General features: G+C 44.7%; 1 protein-coding gene and 1 long non-coding RNA gene across 2 annotated transcripts in view; one reads left to right on the forward strand and one right to left on the reverse strand.

Annotated features, from left to right (window-relative positions):
* Nucleotides 1-3,338: 3,338 nt before the first annotated feature.
* Nucleotides 3,339-11,877, reverse strand: LOC135573305 (uncharacterized). Its single transcript, XR_010464646.1, has 3 exons — nt 11,694-11,877; nt 6,464-6,585; nt 3,339-4,772 (listed from the first exon to the last, which is right to left on the reverse strand). It is a non-coding gene; the product is annotated as an uncharacterized LOC135573305 (long non-coding RNA).
* Nucleotides 11,878-14,016: 2,139 nt separating this feature from the next.
* LOC115134483 (tyrosine-protein phosphatase non-receptor type 5-like) overlaps nt 14,017-23,359 on the forward strand; it is a 28,850-nt gene continuing 19,507 nt past the window's right edge. The window contains exons 1-5 of the mRNA XM_029668500.2: nt 14,017-14,304; nt 17,753-17,858; nt 19,576-19,855; nt 20,622-20,744; nt 21,462-21,554. Of these exons, the coding sequence (XP_029524360.1) occupies nt 19,583-19,855; nt 20,622-20,744; nt 21,462-21,554 (489 nt within the window). The 5' untranslated portion in view covers nt 14,017-14,304; nt 17,753-17,858; nt 19,576-19,582. The remainder of the gene's footprint in view (nt 14,305-17,752; nt 17,859-19,575; nt 19,856-20,621; nt 20,745-21,461; nt 21,555-23,359) is intronic.

Below are 23,359 nucleotides of genomic sequence, written 5' to 3' on the forward strand. Positions count from 1 at the left end.
AGACTCAAGGCTGTAATCGCTGCCAAAGATTCTTCAACAAAGTACTGAGTAAAGGGTCTGAATACTTATGTAAATGTAATATTTCCGTTTTTTATCTGTTTGTCATTATGAGGTAGTGTGTGTAGATTGATGAGGGGAAAAAACAATTCAATACATTTTTAAATAAGGCTGTGACGTAACAAAATGTGGAAAAAGTCAAGGTGTCTGAATACTTTCCGAATACACTGTATGTTTCGTTGCGAACACGTTACTATTGATGTTCCTAACCAGATTTCACTTGTTTTCCCAAATGAAGCTCTGGGTAGCTACAGGAACACACACTAAAAAGGTGAGGTTCAACAAGGGTTCTTCTAAGATTCTCAAAGTTCTTCGAAAGAACCTTATGGTTCTTGGCACTGAAAATGGCCCCCAGTAGGTTCTTCCTCTCAAGCTCTGTTCATCGAGTTACCTCCTTATGTCACGCCCTGACCTTAGAGAGTCTCTTTTTGGTTTGGTCAGGGTGTGATTTGGGTGGGCATTCTATGTCCTTTATTTCTATGATTTGTGTTTCTATGTGTTGGCCGGGTATGGTTCTCTATCAGGGACAGCTGTCTATCGTTGTCTCTGATTGGGAATCATACTTAGGTAGCCCTTTTTCCCTCCTTTCAGTATGGGTAGTTAACTTTGTTTGTGGCACTATAGCCCTGTAAGCTTCACGGTTGTTTCTGTCGTTTGTTGTTTTGTTGGCGACATTGACTAAAATAAAATAAAATGTACGCTAACCACGCTGCACTTTGGTCTACTTCCAACGACACCTTAGTTGGTGGGGATTCTTGCGGGAACCTCACTGCCCAACTGAAACATTTGAATTTGATTCTGAAAGGACAGCAGGTGTAGGCACTTCACTGAAAAATGTAGAAATCTCCTAAATTGAATGTTTATCCCCTGTATAATCTAAATTGATATTGTTTTCTGATCATACCATCTATCTATTCATATTGGTTCACATTTTTCTAAAACACAAAATGGACACAATTTAATGGATCAACAACAAATACCAAATAAGGAGGTTCCTCGATGAACCCCCCCCCCTCCTATGGGGTTCTTGGAAGAACCTTTTGGGGGCCATTTTCAGTGCCAAGAACCCTAAGGTATCAGAACTCAGGATAAGACCCAGATGCAGACAGCTAGAGTCACATGCGTATTGACCCAAACAGGGGGCAGGCAAAAGACAGGTCAAAGGCAGGCAAAGGTCTGTAATCCAGGCCAGAGTCAGGCAGGTTCAAAACGGCAGGCAGGTTCAGGGTCAGGGCAGGCAGAATGGTCAGAACCGTGGGAAACTATGAAACATAACTTGAGAAAGCAGGGAGACGGAGAAACACGCTGGTAAGAACTGACAAGACGAACTGGCATCAAACAGAGAACACAGGTATAAATACACTGGGGATAATGAGGAAGATGGGTGACACCTGGAGGGGGGTGGAGACGAGCACAAAGCCAGGTTAAACAGAACTTTGAGGATCTTAGAAGAACCCTTGTTGAACTCCTCATTTTTAGAGTGTAAGGTTTGTATCATTCACAACTAAAGTTGCTAAATAACTCTAAATCTAGCATATAGGTCCTATATTATAGGACCTGTTTCAAATGATCACTTTTATGCTCAACATAGCCACTTCATATGAGCAGTCGCTCTGTAATGGGGAAATATAATTTATATTTTATTCAGCTATGTCCATTTACCCTTTTCTTACTATAAAACCATATAAAATAAAATAATAGCACAAGGCTTGCATATCTTGTCAGCTAAATGAACTAGCCTAAAACCTATGGCATGGGACATAGCCAGATAATTTAGACAACAGCAGGCCAACTCATATTCTGTTCTTCTGAAATACATTTTCTTCATATCATAATGTTTCTTTAGACCTGACTAAAAATAAATCATGAATTTATTCTGATGGTGTAAATTAAATTGACTTATTAGACTTTTTAAAATGTTGATGTTCCAAAGGTGTTAATCACTGGCTTGTATGCGTGGAGGCCTGGAGATGCTAAACATGTTCATGTTAATTAGCGGTCAATTACCACTGGACCGGCAGTTTTTTGCATGACAATAACCGTCTGACAAAAACCCTCCCCTAAACCCTCCCCTTACCTGGATGAAGCTGGGGCAATTGTGCACCGCCCTATGGGACTCCCGATCACGGCTGGTTGTGCCTTAGACCTCTGCGCCACTCGGGAGGCCTAGACCTTTTATGAGTGGTTCCACTAGACCTTATTAGCCTTTAAAAGTAACCTCTTTCTGACAATACATTACATGCTGTATATCTTAAGGCCTTTCTTTGAGGGCCTAGTTATTATAGAATTGAGAATTAGAATACTAGAATGGAAATGAACCTTCTTATGACGGTCTAAAGGTCAGCCACCATGGGTGTTGCAAATTCCTACTTAAACAAACACTTTATTAGAGCTGATGCTGTTACACTTTCTCAGTGTTAGATAATTGACTCCTGTGTTGTTACCCAACTCGTTTTGGGGTGTTGCTCTAACACTAGGGAATAGCCTTATTTGCATATTTATTTCCCAGGGTGCCTTTTGAGTACATCTTTTTTAGGTACATGAATGTTTTCCCTCCTTCAAAAGAAGAAGGGAGGAAAGGAAACAAAAGCACTCAGGTTCCAGCCAGAGCAAATACTGAACACAATGGACTTTCCTAATTAAGGAAAAGGGGTTATATATACTGGCTGCTGGCCACACGTGTCCCGAGGTGTCTTCAAGGGGCTTTAGGCTGCATTATAATCCAAAAACCCTGCACCCTCCTTTCTACCCTTGTTGACTCCCTTCCTTCTACCCTCGTTGATTCCCTTCCTTTTAGATATGCGAGAATTGGGTGTTTTTTACCACGAGTAGGTCAGCTCATCAGGTAGGCAAAGACAAGTCGAGTTTCAACCAACACCAAATGATACTGTAAGAGTACGGGTGCAGGTTTTGAACTGTAAAACTCCTGGGTATGCAAAAGTTTGTTACAGCTCTAACAAACCTGATTCTACTAATGAGCTACCAATCAGGACATTCATTAGCTGGATCAGATGTGTTAGATTACGGCTGGAGCAAAAACCTGGAAGCAAAGGAGGTCTCCAGGAGGAGGGCTACTTTGCTCCAAGACGTAGAGAGGTTGAGTCCGTCTCTAACAGGGCGATTGAAAGTTGAGCATGTGTCAACAATGGAGGTTGAGCCTGTCTGCATCACACCTTTTACACCGGATGGGCAGACACATCCCCCCCCCCCAACGATTCCACTGGAGTTGAATTAAAATAAATATAAGATAATTATGGGAGGATGTTTTTAAAACGGTCAGATCCAAATGGGCCTCGCCTTTCCTCTGTCACATACTCTAGCAAACTAAGACTGTTCCCTCTGCACCCTCCACTGCTCTCTGGCCTCTCTGGTTTGGAGAGAAAAACGTTATGAAAACAAATGTTTGTGATGCTTGTGTCAGCATTTCATGTTAGATATTCCCCAAGGAGCCCCATGAAGGAAATACCCATTTAAGTCACATTGGGACCTAATGTAAACTGGGAATGTTTCTTATTCACTTCCTGGAATATCAACTGTGCTTGTGAGTTTAACGATGTCTTACTCCCAGAAACTCCACATAATGACTAACCTAGGAAAAGATGGACGGGGCCACTCGGTGTCTGCCGAAAGTGTAGTTTAAGCTTATACAGAGTTCAGGGTAGCCGGGGTTGCCTGATATGGCAACCAGGGCAGGCTAAGTTCAGGGAGGAAGGTGAGGAGAGGAGAAAGTGATTACTGTATATGAATGGACAAAGCCATCGATCATGTGACATCATTCATTCCTATGTGAAGACTCAGTGATGCATTGAAGCCAAATGATGTCGATTAAGATGGCATCTCATGGATTCATAATACGCGCAGTTTGAGCTACTCCAGGATGTGACATTGCAAGAGTACTAGAGGCTGCCATTAGCAACTTAATTATCTGTATAACTTCTTCTGTAATAATCGGTTCAAGGACACACATCTGGTGTATTAGAAGCAAACATTGGGACCATGACTGTTTTCTAAACATATTTTTGTTTACACGAAGATTGACATTTTCCCATTCACTATAATGGAGGATCCTGTTTTCTGTTAAAAATACATTCTTTAGGCGGGGGAGGGGGGGATAAGTCCTCTTCAGTCAGGATCACAGAGTCCCTCTGTTGTATTGGACTGTACTGGTCTGTACTCAATCAAATGTATTTATAATGCCATTTTTTACATCAGCAGATGTCACAAAGTGCTGTACAGAAACCCAGCTTTAAACCCCCAAACAGCAAGCAATGCAGATGTAGAAGCACAGTGGCTAGGAAAAACTCCCTAGAAAGGCAGGAACATAGGAAGAAACCAAGAGGGGAACCAGGCTCTGAGGTGTGGCCAGTCCTCTTCTGGCTGTGCCGAGTGGAGATTATAACAGTACAGTACATGGACAAGATGGTCAAACATTCATAGTTGACCAGCAGAGTCAAATAATAATAATCACAGTGGTTGTAGAGGGTGCAACAGGTCAGCACCTCAGGAGTGAATGACAGTTGGCTTTTCATAGCCGATCATTCCGATATTAGAAACAGCAGGTGCGATAGAGCGAGTCTTAAACAGCAGGTCCAGGACAAGGTAGCACGTCCGGTGAACAGGTCAGGGTTCCATAGCCGCAGGCAGAACAGTTGAAACTGGAGCAACAGCACGACCAGGTCGACTGGGGACACAAGGAGTAATCAGGCCAGGTTGTCCTGAGGTCCTCAGAGAGAAGAGAAGAATCCTTAAATTCACACAGGACACCATTTTGTACTCTATGTCCAAACGCTTGGCTAAAGGGAGAGTACTTTTTAATGTCTTTTTACATTTGAAATCTCTGTCCCAACCATCCATTAAAGGGCATAGAGTTTCATGTAAGTCTGTATGAATCTGTCATTTTCCACTATCTACCCCCCTGAGAATTCTCTCTTTTTCTCTCTCCCTCATTTGTCAAACTGTAATTCCCATCATGACCAGTGACTGTGGATGTTTACGTCTTTACTGCCAAAACCATGTTCCAGTTCATATCTACCTTGTTTAGTTTGGACACTCTTAATATTCAGGGCTCACAATCTCTCTGTACAGATAATTATGTTATCAGACCCACTCCACTATATCTTGTGGATAAATTCCTAAAAATAATGTTTATGAAAATGTCAATTATTATTTTAATATGTTGGTAACCCGTTGTATAAAAGTGAGAATGCCCTCGAAGCCGGTGTTTGGAGGATATATTGGCACCGTTTGCAAACACCCGTGCCAATATATCCTCCAAACACCGGCTTCTTTGGCATCATCACAGAATTATGACCATCCTGTGTCACTTTACTCAGACTAAGAAAATACACTTAATGACACTGTCAAGAAGAATTATGACCATCCTAATCATACAGTATAAGCCAGAAAGGCCTATCACGTACATGCCCTTATATCAGTCATCAGTCAAAAAGAGGGTGTCTTGTCCTGCTCCTGAAGTCTGCTCCTGCATTCATCCCAGTCATCAACAACAGATCATTGGGGTAGGTGCATATCTGACATCAATGTGTGCGCGATAACAAAGGTAATTTTATATGGTAAATACAATTTAAAAAATGCTATAACATAAACATACTGTTGCCATGTAGGCTATGGTGTAATGGAATATTTTGCCTTGTGTACTAGTTTTTGACGCTCTTATGTAGGTCTTATAATCAGCCAAAAAATAACTTCTGTGGTAGGTTTTGTGGGTTTTACACTCTTATGTAGGTGTCATAACCAGCCATAATATAACGCAGTATATATCATGACAGGTCTAAATATGTGTCATGACAGTGTTATGACATGGTTATGACCATGCTGGGTGTCAAGTAAAGTGTTACCCATTATTAGCATACTAAAGATGATATTAGGACTGTGGCCTTGTGTGTGTGTGGGGGGGGATATCACTCTGTCAGAGGACCCAGGGAGAGGGTGAGGCCCTTTGGGAAGAACATGATCTTCACTCCATTAAAGACTAGTTCCTTGCAGAGCAGAGAGCGGCTTGTATAAACACACACAGAGACATGCAATGATACACACACACACACACACACACGCACTGATACACACAAACAATGATACATACACACAAACAATGATATATACACAAACACACATAATGATACATACACACACACACACACACACAGTGGCAGTAGAGCTTGGCGTAAACAGAGAAGACTGCAGCACAAACAGACACATAGGGGTCATACTTGCAAACGTAAGCAACCATGTGTATAATGGCACCAGAGAGGATGGCTGTCGTTTTATTGGTTCTTCACCAACCAAGCTATTTTGCTTGTTTGTAACTTATTTTGTAAATTATGTTGCTGCTACCGTCCCTTATGACCTAAAAGCGCCCCTGGACATCAGATCAGCGATTACTCACCTTGGATTGGAGTTTGAGTTTGAACAAAAGGGATTTACTCCAGACACCCGAACAGCCCCTCATGTAACAGCTCTCGTTGGTAGAAGGAGACCAAGGCGTATCGTGGTAGGCGTACATCGTACCTTTATTGATGACACCAAACAAAATAACAATGTTGTCACGCTCGTTGTATTGAGGAGACCAAGGCGCAGCGTGATATGAATACATGTTCTATATTTAATGAAGAAATAACACTAAAACAAACCTACAAAACAACAAACGTGACGCTATATATAAACAGTGCAGACACGGGCAACTAGACATAGACAATAACCCACAAAATACCCAAAGAAGATGGCTGCCTAAATATGGTTCCCAATCAGAGACGATAAACACCTGCCTCTAATTGAGAACCAATCTAGGTAACCATAGACATATATAAACACCTAGATGGTAAACAACCCCATAAACCTTCAAAACCCCTAGACAGTACAAAAAACACATACATCATTTACATTTACATTTACATTTAAGTCATTTAGCAGACGCTCTTATCATCACCCATGTCACACCCTGACCTAACCAAAACAATAAAGAAAACAAAGAATACTCAGGTCAGGGCGTGACAAAAGTCAAAAACGAAAGCGCACAGTTCTGTCAGGCTACAGAAACTAAACAGAAAACAAGATCCCACAACCTAATGGGCGGAAAAAGGGCTGCCTAAGTATGAGCCCCAATCAGAGAAAACGATAGACAGCTGCTTCGGATTGGGAACCACACTCAGCCAAAAACAAAGAAACAGAAGACATAGAATTTCCAACCCGAGTCACACCCTGACCTAACCAAACATAGAGAATAATAAGGTCAGGGCGTGACACCTCATCCCCGTCATTTGCAGGAGAAAGTGACTGAGATTTCGCGGAAGGAGATCGGGGTGCCTTGTGAGGATCAGGTGACAAGTGGCTAATATGCCTTTGCCATCCGTACTCTTAGCCAACTTACAATTGCTAGAAAATAAATGGGATGAACTAAAAGTGCGTATATCCTACCAACGGGACATTAAAAACTGTAATATCTTATGTTTCACCGAGTCGTGGCTGAATAACAGTGACTGTACGTACATACTCCAACCAGAAGCCATGGATTACAGGCAACATTCGCACTGAGCTAAAGGGTAGAGCTGTCGCTTTCAAGGAGCGGGACTCTAACTCGGAAGCTTAAAAGAAATCCTGCTATGCCCTCCGACAAACCATCAAACAGGCAAAGAGTCAATACAGGACTAAGATTTAATCATACTACACAGTCTCTGACGCTCGTCGGATGTAGCAGGGATGAAAACTGTTACAGACTACAAGGGGACGCACAACCGAGAGCTGCCCAGTGACACAAGCCTACCAGACGATCTAAATAACTTCTATGCTCGCTTCGCATGAGAGCATCAGCTGTCCCAGATGACTGTTTGATCACGCTCTCTGCAACCGATGTGACCAACATTCACAAGGTCGCAGGGCAAGACGGATTACCAGGACGTGTACTCCGAGCATGCGCTGACCAACTGGCAAGTGTCTTCACTGACATTTTCAACCTCTCCCTGTCTGAGTCTGTAATACCAACATGTTTCAATCAGACAACCATAGCCCCTGTGGTCCCTGTGTCCAAGAACACTAAGGTAACCTGCCTCAATGACAACCAACCCTTAGCACTCACGTCTGTAGCCATGAAAGGCTGGTTATGGCTCACATCAACACCATTATGCCAGAAACCCTAGACCATCTTCAATTTGCATACCTCCCCAACAGATCCACAGATGATGCAATCTCTATTGCACTCCACACTGCCCTTTCACATCTGGACAAAAGGAACACCTATGTGAGAATGCTATTCATTGACTACAGCTCAGTGTTCAACACCATAGTGCCCTCAAACCTCATCACTAAGCTAAAGACCCTGGGAATGAACACCTACCTCTGCAACTGGATCCTGGACTTCCTCACGGGCCGCCCCCAGGTGGCAAGGGTAGGTAACAATACATTTGCCACGCTGATCCTCAACACGGGGGCCGCTCAGGGGTGCTTCCTCAGTCCCCTCCTGTACTCCCTGTTCACTCATGCCTGCACGGCCAGGCATGACTGCAACACCATCATTAAGTTTGCCGTTGACACAACAGAAGTAGGCCTGATCACCGACAATGACGAGATCCTATAGGGAGAAGGTCAGAGACCTGACCGTGTGGCGCAAGGACAACAACCTCTCCCTCAAAGTGATCAAGACAAAGGAGATGATTGTGGACTATGGGGTTAGGAGGATGGAGCACACCAACATTCTCATCGGTGGGGCTGTAGTGGAACAGGTTGAGAGCTTCACGGTACTTGGTGGCCACATCACCAACAAACCAACATGGTCCAAGCACACCAAGACATTCATGAAGAGGGCACAACAAAACCTATTTCCCCTCTGGAGACTGAAAAGATTTGGCATGGGTCCTCAGTTCCTCAAAAGGTTCTACATCTGCACCATCGAGAACATCCAGACCGGTTGCATCACTGCCTGGTATGGCAATTGCTTGGCCTCCAACCACAAGTCACTACAGAGGGTAATGCGTCCACCCCGGTACATCATTGGGGCCAAGCGTCCTACCATCCAGGACCTCTATACCAGGCGGTGTCAGAGGAAGGCAGGCGGTGTCAAAGACTCCAGCCACCCTAGTCATAGATTGGTCTCTCTGCTACCGCAAGGCAAGCGGTACCGGATCGCCAAGTCTAGGTCCAAGGGGTTTCTAAACAGCTTCAAACCCCAAGCCATAAGACTCCTGAACATCTAAATCAAATGAAGATGATGTCCAGAGGAAGTCCGTGAAGGTGGAAAACATGCTGAATGACAAGCTGAGCAGTCTCACGGGCAGATGGAAGCTTAGGCAGCGGAATGAAATGTGTCTCGTTGAAGAAGCGGTCCACAATGACCAGGATGACAGTGTGACCCTCTGAGGATGTAAGGCCCGTGATGAAATCCATAGAGAGATGAGACCAGGGTCGAGAAGGTGTTGGCAGCGGATGAAGAAGCCCCAGAGGCTGCTGACAAGCAGTCTTGTCCCGGACGCGTGTCGGACAGGCAGCTACAAAGGTGAGTGTCCGCCTCCCCCATTGGCCACCAAAATCTCCTCCTCAGAAACTCTAGCATTCGCTGCCCTCCAGATGAGAGGTGAGACGCGATGAGTGAGCGCACTGAAGTACCTTGGACCGTGTCCCAAGAGGGACAAAAAGTCTGTTAGGTGAGCAGCCGTCAGGAACTGCCTTCCCTACCTTGCGCCTCACTACAGTCTCTATACCCCAGGACATCGGGGGACGTTGGATCCAAGCAGCTGATCCTCACTGGAGCTGGGGAACTGGCGAGAAAGGGCATCCGGCTTCACATTCTTAGACCCCGGACGGTAAGATAACGTGGATCTGACCGAGGGAAAAGGAGGAAAAGATGGAATTCTGTACGGAAGAAAAATATTCCAAAACATGTGTCCTGTTTGCAGTAAGGCACTAAAGTAAAACTTCAAAAAATGTGGCAAAGAAATTGAATTTATGTCCTAAATACAAATGGTTATGTTTCGGGCAAATCCAACACAGCACGTCACTGAGTACCATTCTTCATATTCTCAAGCATGGTGGTGGCTGCATCATGTTATGGGTATGCTTCTCATATTGCAAGGACTAGGGAGTTTTTTAGGATAAAAATAAACGAAAGCTAAGCACAGGCAAATTCCTAGAGGCAAACCTGGTTAATTCTGCTTTCCAACAGACACAGAGACAAATACACCTTTCAGCAGGGCAATAACCTAAATCACATGTCCAAATATACACTGGAATTGCTTACCAAGACAACATTGATTGTTCCTGAGTGGCCTAGTTACAGTTTGGACTTGAATCGACTTGTAAATCTATGACAAGACTTGAATATGGCTGTCTAGCAATGATCAACAACCAACTTGACAGAACTTGAAATGTTTTAATATTGTACAATCCAGGTGTGCGAAGCTCTTAGAGAGACACACAGCTGTAATCACTGCCAAAGGTTATTCTAACATGTATTGACGAGTCTCAACGTCAAAAGTGAAGAGTACCTCTGTCCAGTGTCTGTGGTCTTTTGCCCATCTTAATCTTTTATTTTTATTGGCCAGTCTGAGATATAGATTTTTCTTTGCAACTCTGTCTAGAAGGCCAGCATCCTGCAGTCGCTACTTCACTGTTGATGTTGAGACTGGTGTTTTGCAGGTACTATTTAATCAAGCTGCCAGTTGAGGACTTGTGAGGGGTCTGTTTCTCAAACTAGACACTCTAATGTACTTGTCCTCTTGCTCAGTTGTGCACCGGGGCCTCCCACTTCTCTTTCTATTTGGGGCGGCAGGGTAGCCTAGTGGTTAGAGCGTTGGACTAGTAACCGGAAGGTTGCAAGTTCAAATCCCCGAGCTGACAAGGTACAACTCTGTCGTTCTGCCCCTGAACAGGCAGTTAACCCACTGTTCCTAGGCCGTCATTGAAAATAAGAATTTGTTCCTAACTGACTTGCCTAGTAAAATAAAGGTAAAAAAATATATATATATATTCTGGTAAGAGCCAGTTTGCGCTGTTCTGTGAAGGGAGTAGTACACAGCATTGTACCAGATCTTCAGTTTCTTGGCAATTTCTCAATTTCTCACATGGAATAGCCTTCATTTCTCAGAACAAGCATAGACTGACGAGTTTCAGAAGAAAGTGCTTTGTTTCTGGCCATTTTGAGTCTGTAATCGAACCCACAAATGCTGATGCTCCAGATATTCAACTAGTCAAAAGAAGGCCAGTTTTATTGTTTCTTTAATCAGGACAAAAGTTTTCAGCTGTGCTAACATAATTGCAAAAGGGTCTTCTAATGATCAATTAGCCTTTAAAAATGATAAACTTGGATTAGCTAACACACCGTTCCATTGGAACACAGGAGTGATGGTTGCTGATAATGGGCCTCTGTATAGCTATGTAGATATTCCATTAAAAATCAGCCATTTCCAGCTACAATAGTCATTTACAACATTAACAATGTCTCCACTGTATTTCTGATCAATTTGATGTTATTTTAATGGACCAAAAATGTACTTTTCTTTCAAAAACAAGGACATTTCTAATTGACCCCAAATGTTGAACGGTAGTGTAGCTGTGTTAGCTAATTTGAACGTTGAACACACTAAGGTTACTAGCTAGCAGGCAAAAAAAAAACGCAACCCAACACTTACTTAACGTTACCAGCCAATGAACTCTTCCAGCTTTCAAATTAATTCCAATGTTTATGCGGTTCCATGATTGGTCATGAGCAGTCTTTTTATCGCTTATTTTTCTCTTTTGGGGTCGAGTTGATTCAGATCTAAGAACAGAGAATGATCTTTGTTGACTTCGTCTGCTCTGTTTGTTTCTGGTGGCTTTAACATTAAGTTGCAAGTGACTTTCACTTCCTCTCCATCTCCGGGGTTGCAGGGTCATTAGAATAGGTGGGAGTAACACAAAGACACACCATTCCCAGAAGGCCAGCCCAAGGTGGCTCAGGGCTCAACCCCCTTGTTTTAGTTCTAAGTGAAAACACTACACAAGAAGTGGGGCGGCATATAGTCACCCACGACCTGCTGATTGCTGCTTTAACATACCTCAGTTCAACAGCACATTCTGATCATCAAAGCAACAATCACTTATGTTTGACTGACTGGTCAAATTGCTCTCTGTGTAAAGTGCCTAGTCCACATAATTGTTGCAGATAGTGGAAAGGGTTCGAATCTCACATGAGTCGTCCCCCCCCCCCCCCCCCCATTTTTGAAATGTAGATTTACATGTATTGTGTTAGTGTGTTGAAAAGGGACATAGCCCACAGCTAACAGCTTTAAAATGAAGATTAAGAATGAAACTAAACTATAGGTCAGGGAAGCAGGCCATATTGCATAGTCTAGTCGTGGACTATATTGGCAGAATGTAGTTCAAAACAACTGATCGTCCATTGAAGAAGTGAGATGATCTCTACAGTAGTGAGATGAAGGCTTCACCCGGTACAGCCAGAAGAGGACTGGCCACCCCTCATAGCCTGGTTCCTCTCTAGGTTTCTTCCTAGGTTTTGACCTTTCTAGAGTTTTTCCTAGCCACCGTGCTTCTACACCTGCATTGCATGCTGTTTTGGGGGTTTTAGGCTGCGTTTCTGTACCGCACTTTGTGACACCAGCTGATGTAAAAAGGGCTATATAAATCAATTTGATTTGATTTGCCCGCAGCCTAATGCAAATCCACCGGTAGATATGTTAGCATCCCTGGCCATCAGCCACGTGTTTTATGGCATAGACACTGGTAGACAGGGAGGCTGTTTGATAGAGGTCAACGTCACATCTGACGACGGAGTACAGGGTTGTCTACCGGGCTGCAGGGAGACAATGTATGGTTCCTTTTTGTTGTTGTTGATTGTTCCTGTTACATTGTGCGTTTACCATTGGAGGATACCGACCATGTTAATGAACATGCAATTACTGACCCAATAAGGTCTGGATATTCCGCTGAATACAATCAATCAATAGTGATGGTATGGTAAAGGCCCGTGTTTACAGTCGTCTACAAACGATGCTCCTGCAGTGACAGATATTTACCACTAGATGTCCTACATTTTCACTAGAGGAACACCTCACCATGTTCTGTTTTGACCAGGAAATATTCATACACTAGAGTAGACTGTTGCACAGTATTGGCGCCTACATTACTTCCACTTTTACCCCCACGGTCATTTGAAATACATATTGGGTTGGAAATCGGATAGAGAGCAGTGTACTGTTTGATTGTTCAAGGCTTGTCATTTCTAAATGTCCAGCTATGTTATTGGCGAGGAATTGAAATGGACATGATAACATCTCCGTCATGGCAAAGTGCTGTAAGAATTCCAACATGGTGACCATGGAGCCTGTCAACTCAAGGCTGCTGGGTATCAGGCCTTTTTCGGTATCTTTAACCTGTCCAGTTTGCCCTACCCGCGGACGACCTCCAGGGAACAACGTGTGTTTGTCTGTGCGTATGACCGCCCGCTATAAAAATAAAAAAACAGTTATGTGCGTCACAATACCGCAGTATCCCGCTGAGCTAAAGCCTGCTAAGAGAGAGCATGTGCTTCACTGTTATTATTATTGAACTGTTTTGGTGTTAATGTGATGGGGGGGGCATACACAGAGACAGAGGGAGTGCATGTCTTGTAGTGTATTTGTGTTGATGGCTTATGGACTCCTGGTCAGTTCAGAGGGCTGCCAAAGAAAAGCTACCATGTGTATTCCATCACATATAGCTGGAGAGAGATGGGGAGGAATAAAGAGAGAGATATCTGGAGAGAGAGAGAGAGGGGGGGGGGGACAGTGAGCGTAGGAGAACGCGAGGGGATGACATAAAGAGACGGAGAGAGGAGGGAGGGAAAAAGGATGAGCAACAGAGAGAGAGAGAGAGGGAAAAGACAGGGAAAGGGAGAGGTGGGCGGCAAAGCCTACAGCTTGGTATGAGAGGGGACAGTGGGGGTGCTCACTGCTCAGCGATGTGTTATGATTCGTCCCTCCTCCCTACTCCCTCTCTCTATCCCTCCCTCTCCCTCGTTCTGGCTCTGTTGCCAAGGCTACCATATAGCCTCTTGCTGCATATACCTAGACGAGGCTGTCGCTTGTGGATCTTTCGCTCTCCTCCAGGAAACAAACAAAAGAAAACCCGTCACATACACTCTCTCTCTCACACACACACACACACACACACAGATAAAGGAAAAAAGTATTTTCAGATTGCGTTGTGTCAAAGGGTTGAGCTGAGAGGGAGGAAGGATGGTAATGTGAAGAGAAACACACCCAGGTAAGAAAGCTCTTCCAGACTGGACCATACGACTGGGTAATGACAGCCTAGAGCTGCCACTACTCTCTCTCTCTCTCCCTCTCTCTCTCTCTCTCTCTCTCTTCCTCCTCTTTGCGAGACAACATGGAGTGAATATCAATGTTTACAGCTGGCAGCTGCGCTACTGACCGTAAAAGGTAGGGAGGGAGTCATGTTGTGTGCGAGTGTGTTTTCCTTCAACACTTATGCTTTGTTGCCTTCCAATCTAAGCATTGAATCTAGTACTGTTTTCGTTGTATAATCTAGTGTGTTTGTCTCAGTAACTGTATTGTTTGGGTATGTGCATATCTTTTCCTAAACGAAAATATGCGAGTTACTGTAGAGAGATGCAACAGCTCCCATCCCCGTGGGAATCATTACGGATGTTTTCATGCAGCGCTCTCTCTGTGCAGTTTGATCTCTCTGGCTCACTGTAGCGCTGTACGTGATATGAATGGTGTTTTGTCTCAGTATGAACGACTACCAAAGAATGAAAATATTCTGTATACTTGGTAGTTAGATGTAGGCCTAATGTGGATGCAATCTTTCCTCATTGAGGAAGTGAGAGGTTGTAGATAAGGATGCTTTATTTTCTCAGATGGCGAAGGATGATTCTTGGCTGCACACATCTCCGCAGTGTTGATTATTATATTTTGTTTACCAACTAACCATCCTTGGAGGAATTCATTTTATGTTTATTTATTGATCCATTTTTTAAACGCACTGTTGTTGAATGGAATCCAGTGTGTGTGTGTGTGTGTGTGTGTGCGTGTGTGTGTGTCTGTGTGCGTGTGTGTGTGAAGGATTTAAGCTGCTGAGGGAGGCATGTCTCTGTCTCTCATGACCATGTCTCCTGTTACTGTCCTATCATCACTTTCAGTAAGAGCTTCCTGCTCCTGCCTGTCATGTGAGCATTAACACAACACTGTCCGATACCTCCCGACCTCTAACCTCCTCACCCACTGTCTCAGCTGGAAGAAAACACCAAAGTGATAGGCAATTTCCTTATTTTCTATTTTATTTTCTCAGAAATTCCTTTCAAATATAGTTTTGGTCTTCTCTTGCATGCCATCTGCTGTTTTCACTAGTTCAGATGTTGGCACCTCCACCCCCAAAATTAAATTGAGTTAGCTAGCTGGTGCACATAAGATTTGGTTCCGGGTGGTGCAATTATCCTTCTCCTAAACTCAATTTGACCTTTAGTTCTGACCTTGCACGCCGTAGTGTCTTTTAAAAAGAACAGGTGCAAAACTTTCCCAAGTGTGTGAGAGGCTTAGTTCATCTGGTCCTTGGAGAGCTCTTGGGCCTGTACTCACAAGACGTGCCTTATTCATATTAGTGCCAACCGGAACCATACTCAGCTGGTTTGGATATTTTCTTTTCAGTGTCCTTTCCAGCACGGTTCCAGCATCTATGGTGGATGCATAACCAGGCATGCCCAGTACAGCTCAGCTTGGCTCGGTTTGGACCTGTAGTACGAATCAGGCATCAGAGTACGAGTGCTGAACTAGCATCAGGTCCCCCTCTGGCCATATCATCTTATTCACTATGATGTAAAAGGGCAAAACTGATCTTAGATCAGCACTCCTACTCTGTGCCGATTTGTGAATACAGGCCCCTGGTCTTCTCTCCTGGGACAAGGACGGTGTGATGTCTCATACGGTGACTGGTCTTTTATGCGAGAGGCTCACGGAGGGCTGTCTTTGATATCTATCTCTGTTTCTCATAATCACACGTTATTATGTCTCATAACATGAGACATCTGTGGCATGGTGTTTTGTGACAAAACTGCACATTTTAGAGTGGCCTTTTTTTGCCCCCAACTCAAGGTGCACCTGTTTATTGATCATGCTGTTTAATCATCTTCTTGATATGCCACACCTGTCAGGTGGATGGATTATCTTGGCAAATGAGAAATGCTCACTAACAGAAATGTAATCAAATTTGTGCACAGAAATTGAGAGAAAAACTTTATCTGAGATATTTTATTTCAGCTCATGAAACATGGGACCGATACTTTACATTTACATTTAAGTCATTTAGCAGACGCTTGCGTTTAGACTTTTGTGCAGTATGCATACTATTGTCTCAGTGGCATACCGTATACTGTACCTCGCGCTAAGCTTTTATACGGGTGTGTGTGTGTGCTGTATGCTCGTCATTACCATGGTTACTGAAACTCCAGCTTTACAGTGTTAGCGCTTTAAACAACCTTCACACAAAATAGTGCTGCTAGCCTCCTATTCATCCATCCACTCGTCCGTCCATCCACTCGTCTGTCCATCCACTCGTCCGTCCATCCACTCGTCCGTCCTTCCACTCGTCTGTCCTTCCACTCGTCCGTCCTTCCACCCGTCTGTCCATCCACTCACCTGTCCTTCCACCCGTCTGTCCATCCACTCGTCCGTCCTTCCACTCGTCTGTCCTTCCACTCGTCCGTCCTTCCACCCGTCTGTCCATCCACTCACCTGTCCATCCACTCATCTGTCCATTCACCCGTCTGTCCATCCACCCGTCCGTCCTTCCACCCGTCTGTCCATCCACTCGTCCGTCCTTCCACCCGTCTGTCCATCCACCCGTCCGTCCTTCCACCTGTCTGTCCATCCACTCACCTGTCCATCCACTCATCTGTCCATCCACTCGTCCGTCCATCCACTCGTCCGTCCATCCACTCGTCTGTCCATCCACTCATTCATCCATCCATCCATTGAGAGGAAGGACCTTTGAGAACTTAAACCATCACTTTCGATACAAACCCCTCAATGCTGCAACACGTGTGTGTGTGTGGTGTGTACGTACGTTGCCATGGCTACTGGCCAGCCCGACTGGCGTCATCACTTCAAACCCACCTTCGCATCGAGCGGAGAGAGAAAAGGACTGAAAGCAGCATCCCTCTGTTCAACACTCGCGCTCACACACACACACACACATGGTGTGGTCTCATATTCCACTGAGTTCACCACATTCATTCAGCAGTGCAGTAGAGGAGGAGGGAAAGGAGAAGAGGAATAGAGAGCTAAACTGAAGCACGCGGAGTCTACAGATTGGGATGGGCCTGTCTGACTGTTTGATAGTCGGTCTGACTGTTTTTCTATGGCTGACTGTTTTCATGTGTCTAACTCTTTTGTCTGTGACTGACTGACTGGGTCTGGGCCTGGTTGGCGTGGTGAATGAGAGAACGAGAGATTTAGTTTAGTGGTTCACAGTTCACCTTCCATCTCCATCCTCCTCTAATCACATCCCAGCTGGTGACTGGCCAGAATGATACTCTGGTACATCTAGAGCTTACACTGGATTACTAATATCCTCTTCAAAAGGACCACTTTATTTTACTGCCTGTTATATATTTGTGCGGATAGTTTTTGGATTCAAGTCATACACAGATTTGAAATATCTGTGTAACTGAGTAAAACCTTGTCTCTTCTTCCAGGACTGATTCATACAGCATGGCCAACAACTGGTGGTTGCCACAGGATACAGAATTTGACTTGATCATGTGATCTGTCCTCCTTCCTGTACCCTTAGACCTTCCAGAGGTAAGTCACCTGACCTCCTCAGACTTCCTCATTGGCTGGATGGACTCGGGCGATTCAATAAAACAGTTGAAAAGTAAACAATGACCAAACTGTAAAGAGAATATGTTAAACAGCAGAATGGGTGAATTCGTGTCGGTAAGTATCTGAAGTGAAATAGGCTACAACTGGAAATCGACCTGGACTGTGACATTCTCGAACCTGGTTTAATGCTACTGTACATGTTGTGAGAATCTTAGTTTCGACGGGGAATCTTTTGTTCGACAGAAGAACAGGACGTACTGTACTGAGGTCCTATTGAATGGCGAGTTCTAATTTGTCATTCTGTGGCACCCTAGACATCCAGTCAGAGAGGACACTGTGTGAGGACAGCATGGCTCTGACTGCCAACGTTGCTCCATATGATAGGGAATATTGTTATTTAGAGCTTTGATATAAAGCTCTGTGAGGGGTGTAAATGTGCCACAGACACACACAGGCACATACGCACACACACACACACATATGGAGGGTTGGCTGACACGTGTGTGTGTGTGTGTGTGTGTGTGTGTGTGTGTGTGTGTGTGTGTGTGTGTGTGTGTGTGTGTGTGTGTGTGCGTGTGCGTGTGTGTGTGTGTGTGTGTCAGCAATCAGGCGAATGAGCGGCACCCTTACTAATGGGGAAAGACAGATGAGTGGTGCAGAAAAGGACTCTGAATAGACTGCTGATTGAAAGAAAGAAAGAGATGAATAGTGTACATGTGTGTGTGTTTATGTGTTGTCAGTGGATGATTATGCCTGGGAAAGATGAGAGGCACTCTGTTGCCATGAAGATGGATGGAGCTGTAAACTCCTCCCCTGATTCATCCCTCCCTCTGCAATAGAGCTCACACACACACACACACACACACACGAGCACAATCCCAGTAAGACGAGAGATGCAAGCCACTCACACCTGAATAGGCCAGCAGAATAGACCGACACACACACACACCAAGCACTTCAGGGTTAATGCGAGTAACACACACACACCAAGCACTTCAGGCTTAATGCGAGTAACACACACACACCAAGCACTTCAGGCTTAATGCGAGTAACACACACACACCAAGCACTTCAGGCTTAATGCGAGTAACACACAAACACCACATTATTGAACTGCAACAGGCTCATTTCCTGGATGGAGGTTTCGCCGAGAGGATTCATCTGCATTTGTGCAGATCATGGCGCCCATCACATTACTATATTGTTGACCTACCTGCTCCCCTCCTGTATTGTTGACCTACCTGTCTCCCCTCATGTATTGTTGACCTACCTGCCTACCCTCCTGTATTGTTGACCTACCTGTCTCCCCTCCTGTATTGTTGCCCTACCTGCTCCCCTCCTGTATTGTTGACCTACATGCCACCCCTCCTGTATTGTTGACCTACCTGTCCCCCCTCCTGTATTGTTGACCTACCTGCTCACCCTCCTGTATTGTTGACCTACCTGTCTGCCCTCCTGTATTGTTGACCTACCTGTCTCCCCTCCTGTATTGTTGACCTACCTGCTCCCCTCCTGTATTGTTGACCTACCTGCTCACCCCTCCTGTATTGTTGACCTACCTGCTCACCCTCCTGTATTGTTGACCTACCTGTCACCCCTCCTGTATTGTTGACCTACCTGCTCACCCTCCTGTATTGTTGACCTACCTGTCTGCCCTCCTGTATTGTTGACCTACCTGCTCCCCTCCTTGTCTCAGGGGCATCATGACCAGACGACTGAGCAGCTCGACTCGTTCCCAGACGGAGGACTCCGTCTTCCTAAAGCCAGACGAAGACCCCATATGGCTGGATGACCCTCCAACGACAGACGGCGACCCCTCTCAACCAGGAGATGGCCCCCCGGGCCTTGATGAACCCCCAGGACCAGGTCCCCCAGGGCCCCAGGGACACCAAGAGGAACTGTGGAGGGACAAGTTTTACACCATCGTCATGGGGATGCACTGGTGTGCCGTGTTCTGCACAATTTCCCAAATCACGGTGGGTCAGCTGAGATGCTCCCGACATTATTAACAACAGGGCACTAAAGGGTGTTGTAGAAAAATTGTTCATAAATGCAAATAGACGTGCAGTGCAACCACAGTTCGAAAAGGCCTAGCTGTGAAAGTACCTGTTCTTGTCAGAAACAAAAAAATATTCAACTTCATCGGGGTGGCAGGTAGCCTAGTGGTTAGAGTGTTGGGCCATTAACTGAAAGGTTGCTGGGTCGAATCCCCGAGCTGACAAGGTAAAAACCTGTCGTTTCTGAACAAAGCAGTTAACCCACTGTTCCCCGGTAGGCTGTTATTTTCAATAAGAATTGGTTCTTATCTGACTTGCCTAGTTAAATAAAGGTTATCTACTGGTTTGCTATGTGTCGGAGCAGATCAACGTTCCTTCTGATGCAATATTGCCCGTCTTGTTTCCTAAGTGAATGAACAAGAAAATATCCAGGCCTTTTTTGTAGGATACTGTCTGTTTATGATGTGTTCATGCTGGGGAAAAAGACAGGTGTGAAATTAGCACTTATGCAAAAGTCTAGGTGAATGAGGGCCTTATTATGATATACTGAAGTTCGTCACTCGACATATTCGTTATGTTATTAAGACCTCGTGTGTGTCTGCTCCTTAAAATTGCACGTAGCCTACTTTGCTTGTAAATATCCCTTGCTATCTGTTGTTTTTAAGTATGTGATTTCATTTGTATGTATTGTGGTTGCTGCAAAATGGCCTCATTGAGAACAGTCTGAATCCAATCCTCCCCGCAGGGTTATTGGGCCTTCTTCCTGGTGGATGGTAATGGGCTTTTCTCAGCCTTCTACAAATCCCTACAGCTCCTAGACCTCTACCTGGGCGTCCTCCTGTCATTCAACCCTGTGTTTGGAGTGGACGTGAGTAATTGGACCCACCGGTATACTGACATTGCAACACAACACAAGCCTATAAGGTGGTGGCATGCAGAGGAAAGTTTGATAAAGACTTCAACTGTAGTTGACATTTCACAAAGTTTTTTTTTGGGGGGGGGGGGGGGGGGACTTGCCAGTTCATAGTGTTTGGAGAGAAAAAAATCCTGGCCAGATTACAAAGTTGGGACATAGCATTCGCTCATTTCCACATGTAAAGCAGAGACCCTATGATTGATTGCAAACTCTAATGCTTGACCAGTGGAGGCTGCTGAGGGGAGGATGGCTCATAATAATGGCTGGAATGGGGCAAATGGAATGGCATCAAACACATGGCAACCATGTGTTCAATGTATTTGATACCATTCCACCTACTCTGCTCCAGCTGTCACCACAAGCTCCTCCAACCAAATGAAGGTGCCGCCAACCTGCCCCGGGCAACATATTGCTCTCTGGTGTTTTTCTGGCTTCGGTGGCTTTGTGTTGTGTAGATGTCCGTTACTGATGTGCTGTCATGTGTCTTGTTTTGTCTGGTACTGATGTGTTGATGCTTCTGTCTTGGTCCAGGTCTCTCTTTGAAAAATCAAATAAATAAATATATATATATATCCCAATGAGACTAAAGGTTAAATAAATAAAAAATATGAAAATAAATGTTACCGGTATGTATGTCCCACATCCTCTCTCTGTGTGTCTGTTAAACAGTCCCTGTGCGTGATGGCGGAGGTGGAGAAAACCAATCACTACTGGGTCCTCCAGGCCACCGAAGGCATTGGCATGGCTATCATTGTCTTTATGGTAGGTACCTCTCACACACACCCTGATGAACGCTGCGGTGTGCTTTGCACAGAGCCGGGTGGCCCTGTACGCTAAAGCAAGTTGCGTAGGGTCCTGCAAATTACGCAACGGCCCCGCCTCCCCCTCGTGTCAATGTTTACAACGCGGATGAGAGGGTGAAGCGGAACTATCCTTATGGTCACGAAAAGAGAAGAAGAAGAAAAAACACCACGAGAGTGAATTGCGGGAACAGCGATCAGGTAAACTTGTGTTCACTCATCTCCAAGTCTGATGTCCGCAAATAACAGTAACGTTAAAGTTGATGTGCTAGGTTGCAGTGCATCTCTCTCTCTCGCTAACCTAGCTAGGCAATGCATCTCTTGGTCTGTCTGTGTCTTGCTTGCTAGCCAGCCACTTCCAGGGCTTTGTTCTGTGACTTTGTGCCAGACAAAAGTTAGAGTGAAATACAGCTATTTATTACGTTTGATAAACGCCGACAGGCAACGGTGTTTATAAAGTGCAGCTCGGAAAGGATAACCGCGTCGCGCGTGAACATGCGTTCATACCCTTTGCGCGGGCTCGAAATGAAACTCACGCTTTCCAACAGCAACCTCTGTGTGGGACCAGTCCAGACAATATATGGGTGTGATGGCACATAATTTTAAAACGACAATGATTATCTAGTCTCTCAGTCAAGGTTTAGTTACAACTCTGGACTAATGCAAGATGGAAAGCAATTAATTGATACTGACTATTGATTTATATATTGAATTTAAAATGTTGATTAGCTGGACATACTGGGCATGACGGATCTCTCAGTAAATAATAACCATCAAGTATTATGCCAAGCCATAGTATAAATAGTATTTTATATTTGAACATGTATAAAAGGAAATCTTGGGGGAGCCAGTTTGAATGGGCCTGATGCAGCTGATAAAATTAATAATAGTAATGTTATCCATAATTTACAGGTGCTATGCTTATGTTTGTCAGTAGAGGAGATACTGGATCATCAGCCAGTACAAGCACAAGATCAGTTGATCCACATCCAGCCTCAGACAGTACTAACACAGACCCAATACAGCCATCTTCAGCCAGTACTAACACAGACCCAATACAGCCATCTTCAGCAAGTACTAACACAGACCCAATACAGCCATCTTCAGCAAGTACTAACACAGACCCAATACAGCCATCTTCAGCAAGTACTAACACAGACCCAATACAGCCATCTTCAGCAAGTACTAACACAGACCCAATACAGCCAGCTTCAGCAAGTACTAACACAGACCCAATACAGCCATCTTCAGCAAGTACTAACACAGACCCAATACAGCCATCTTCAGCCAGTACTAACACAGACCCAATACAGCCATCTTCAGCAAGTACTAACACAGACCCAATACAGCCATCTTCAGCCAGTACTAACACAGACCCAATACAGCCAGCTTCAGCAAGTACTAACACAGACCCAATACAGCCATCTTCAGCAAGTACTAACACAGACCCAATACAGCCATCTTCAGCCAGTACTAACACAGACCCAATACAGCCATCTTCAGCAAGTACTAACACAGACCCAATACAGCCATCTTCAGCAAGTACTAACACAGACCCAATACAGCCATCTTCAGCCAGTACTAACACAGACCCAATACAGCCATCTTCAGCAAGTACTAACACAGACCCAATACAGCCATCTTCAGCCAGTACTAACACAGACCCAATACAGCCATCTTCAGCAAGTACTAACACAGACCCAATACAGCCATCTTCAGCCAGTACTAACACAGACCCAATACAGCCAGCTTCAGCAAGTACTAACA

Source organism: Oncorhynchus nerka, linkage group LG9a (genome assembly GCF_034236695.1).
Source record: "Oncorhynchus nerka isolate Pitt River linkage group LG9a, Oner_Uvic_2.0, whole genome shotgun sequence".
Lineage (NCBI taxonomy): Eukaryota > Metazoa > Chordata > Actinopteri > Salmoniformes > Salmonidae > Oncorhynchus > Oncorhynchus nerka.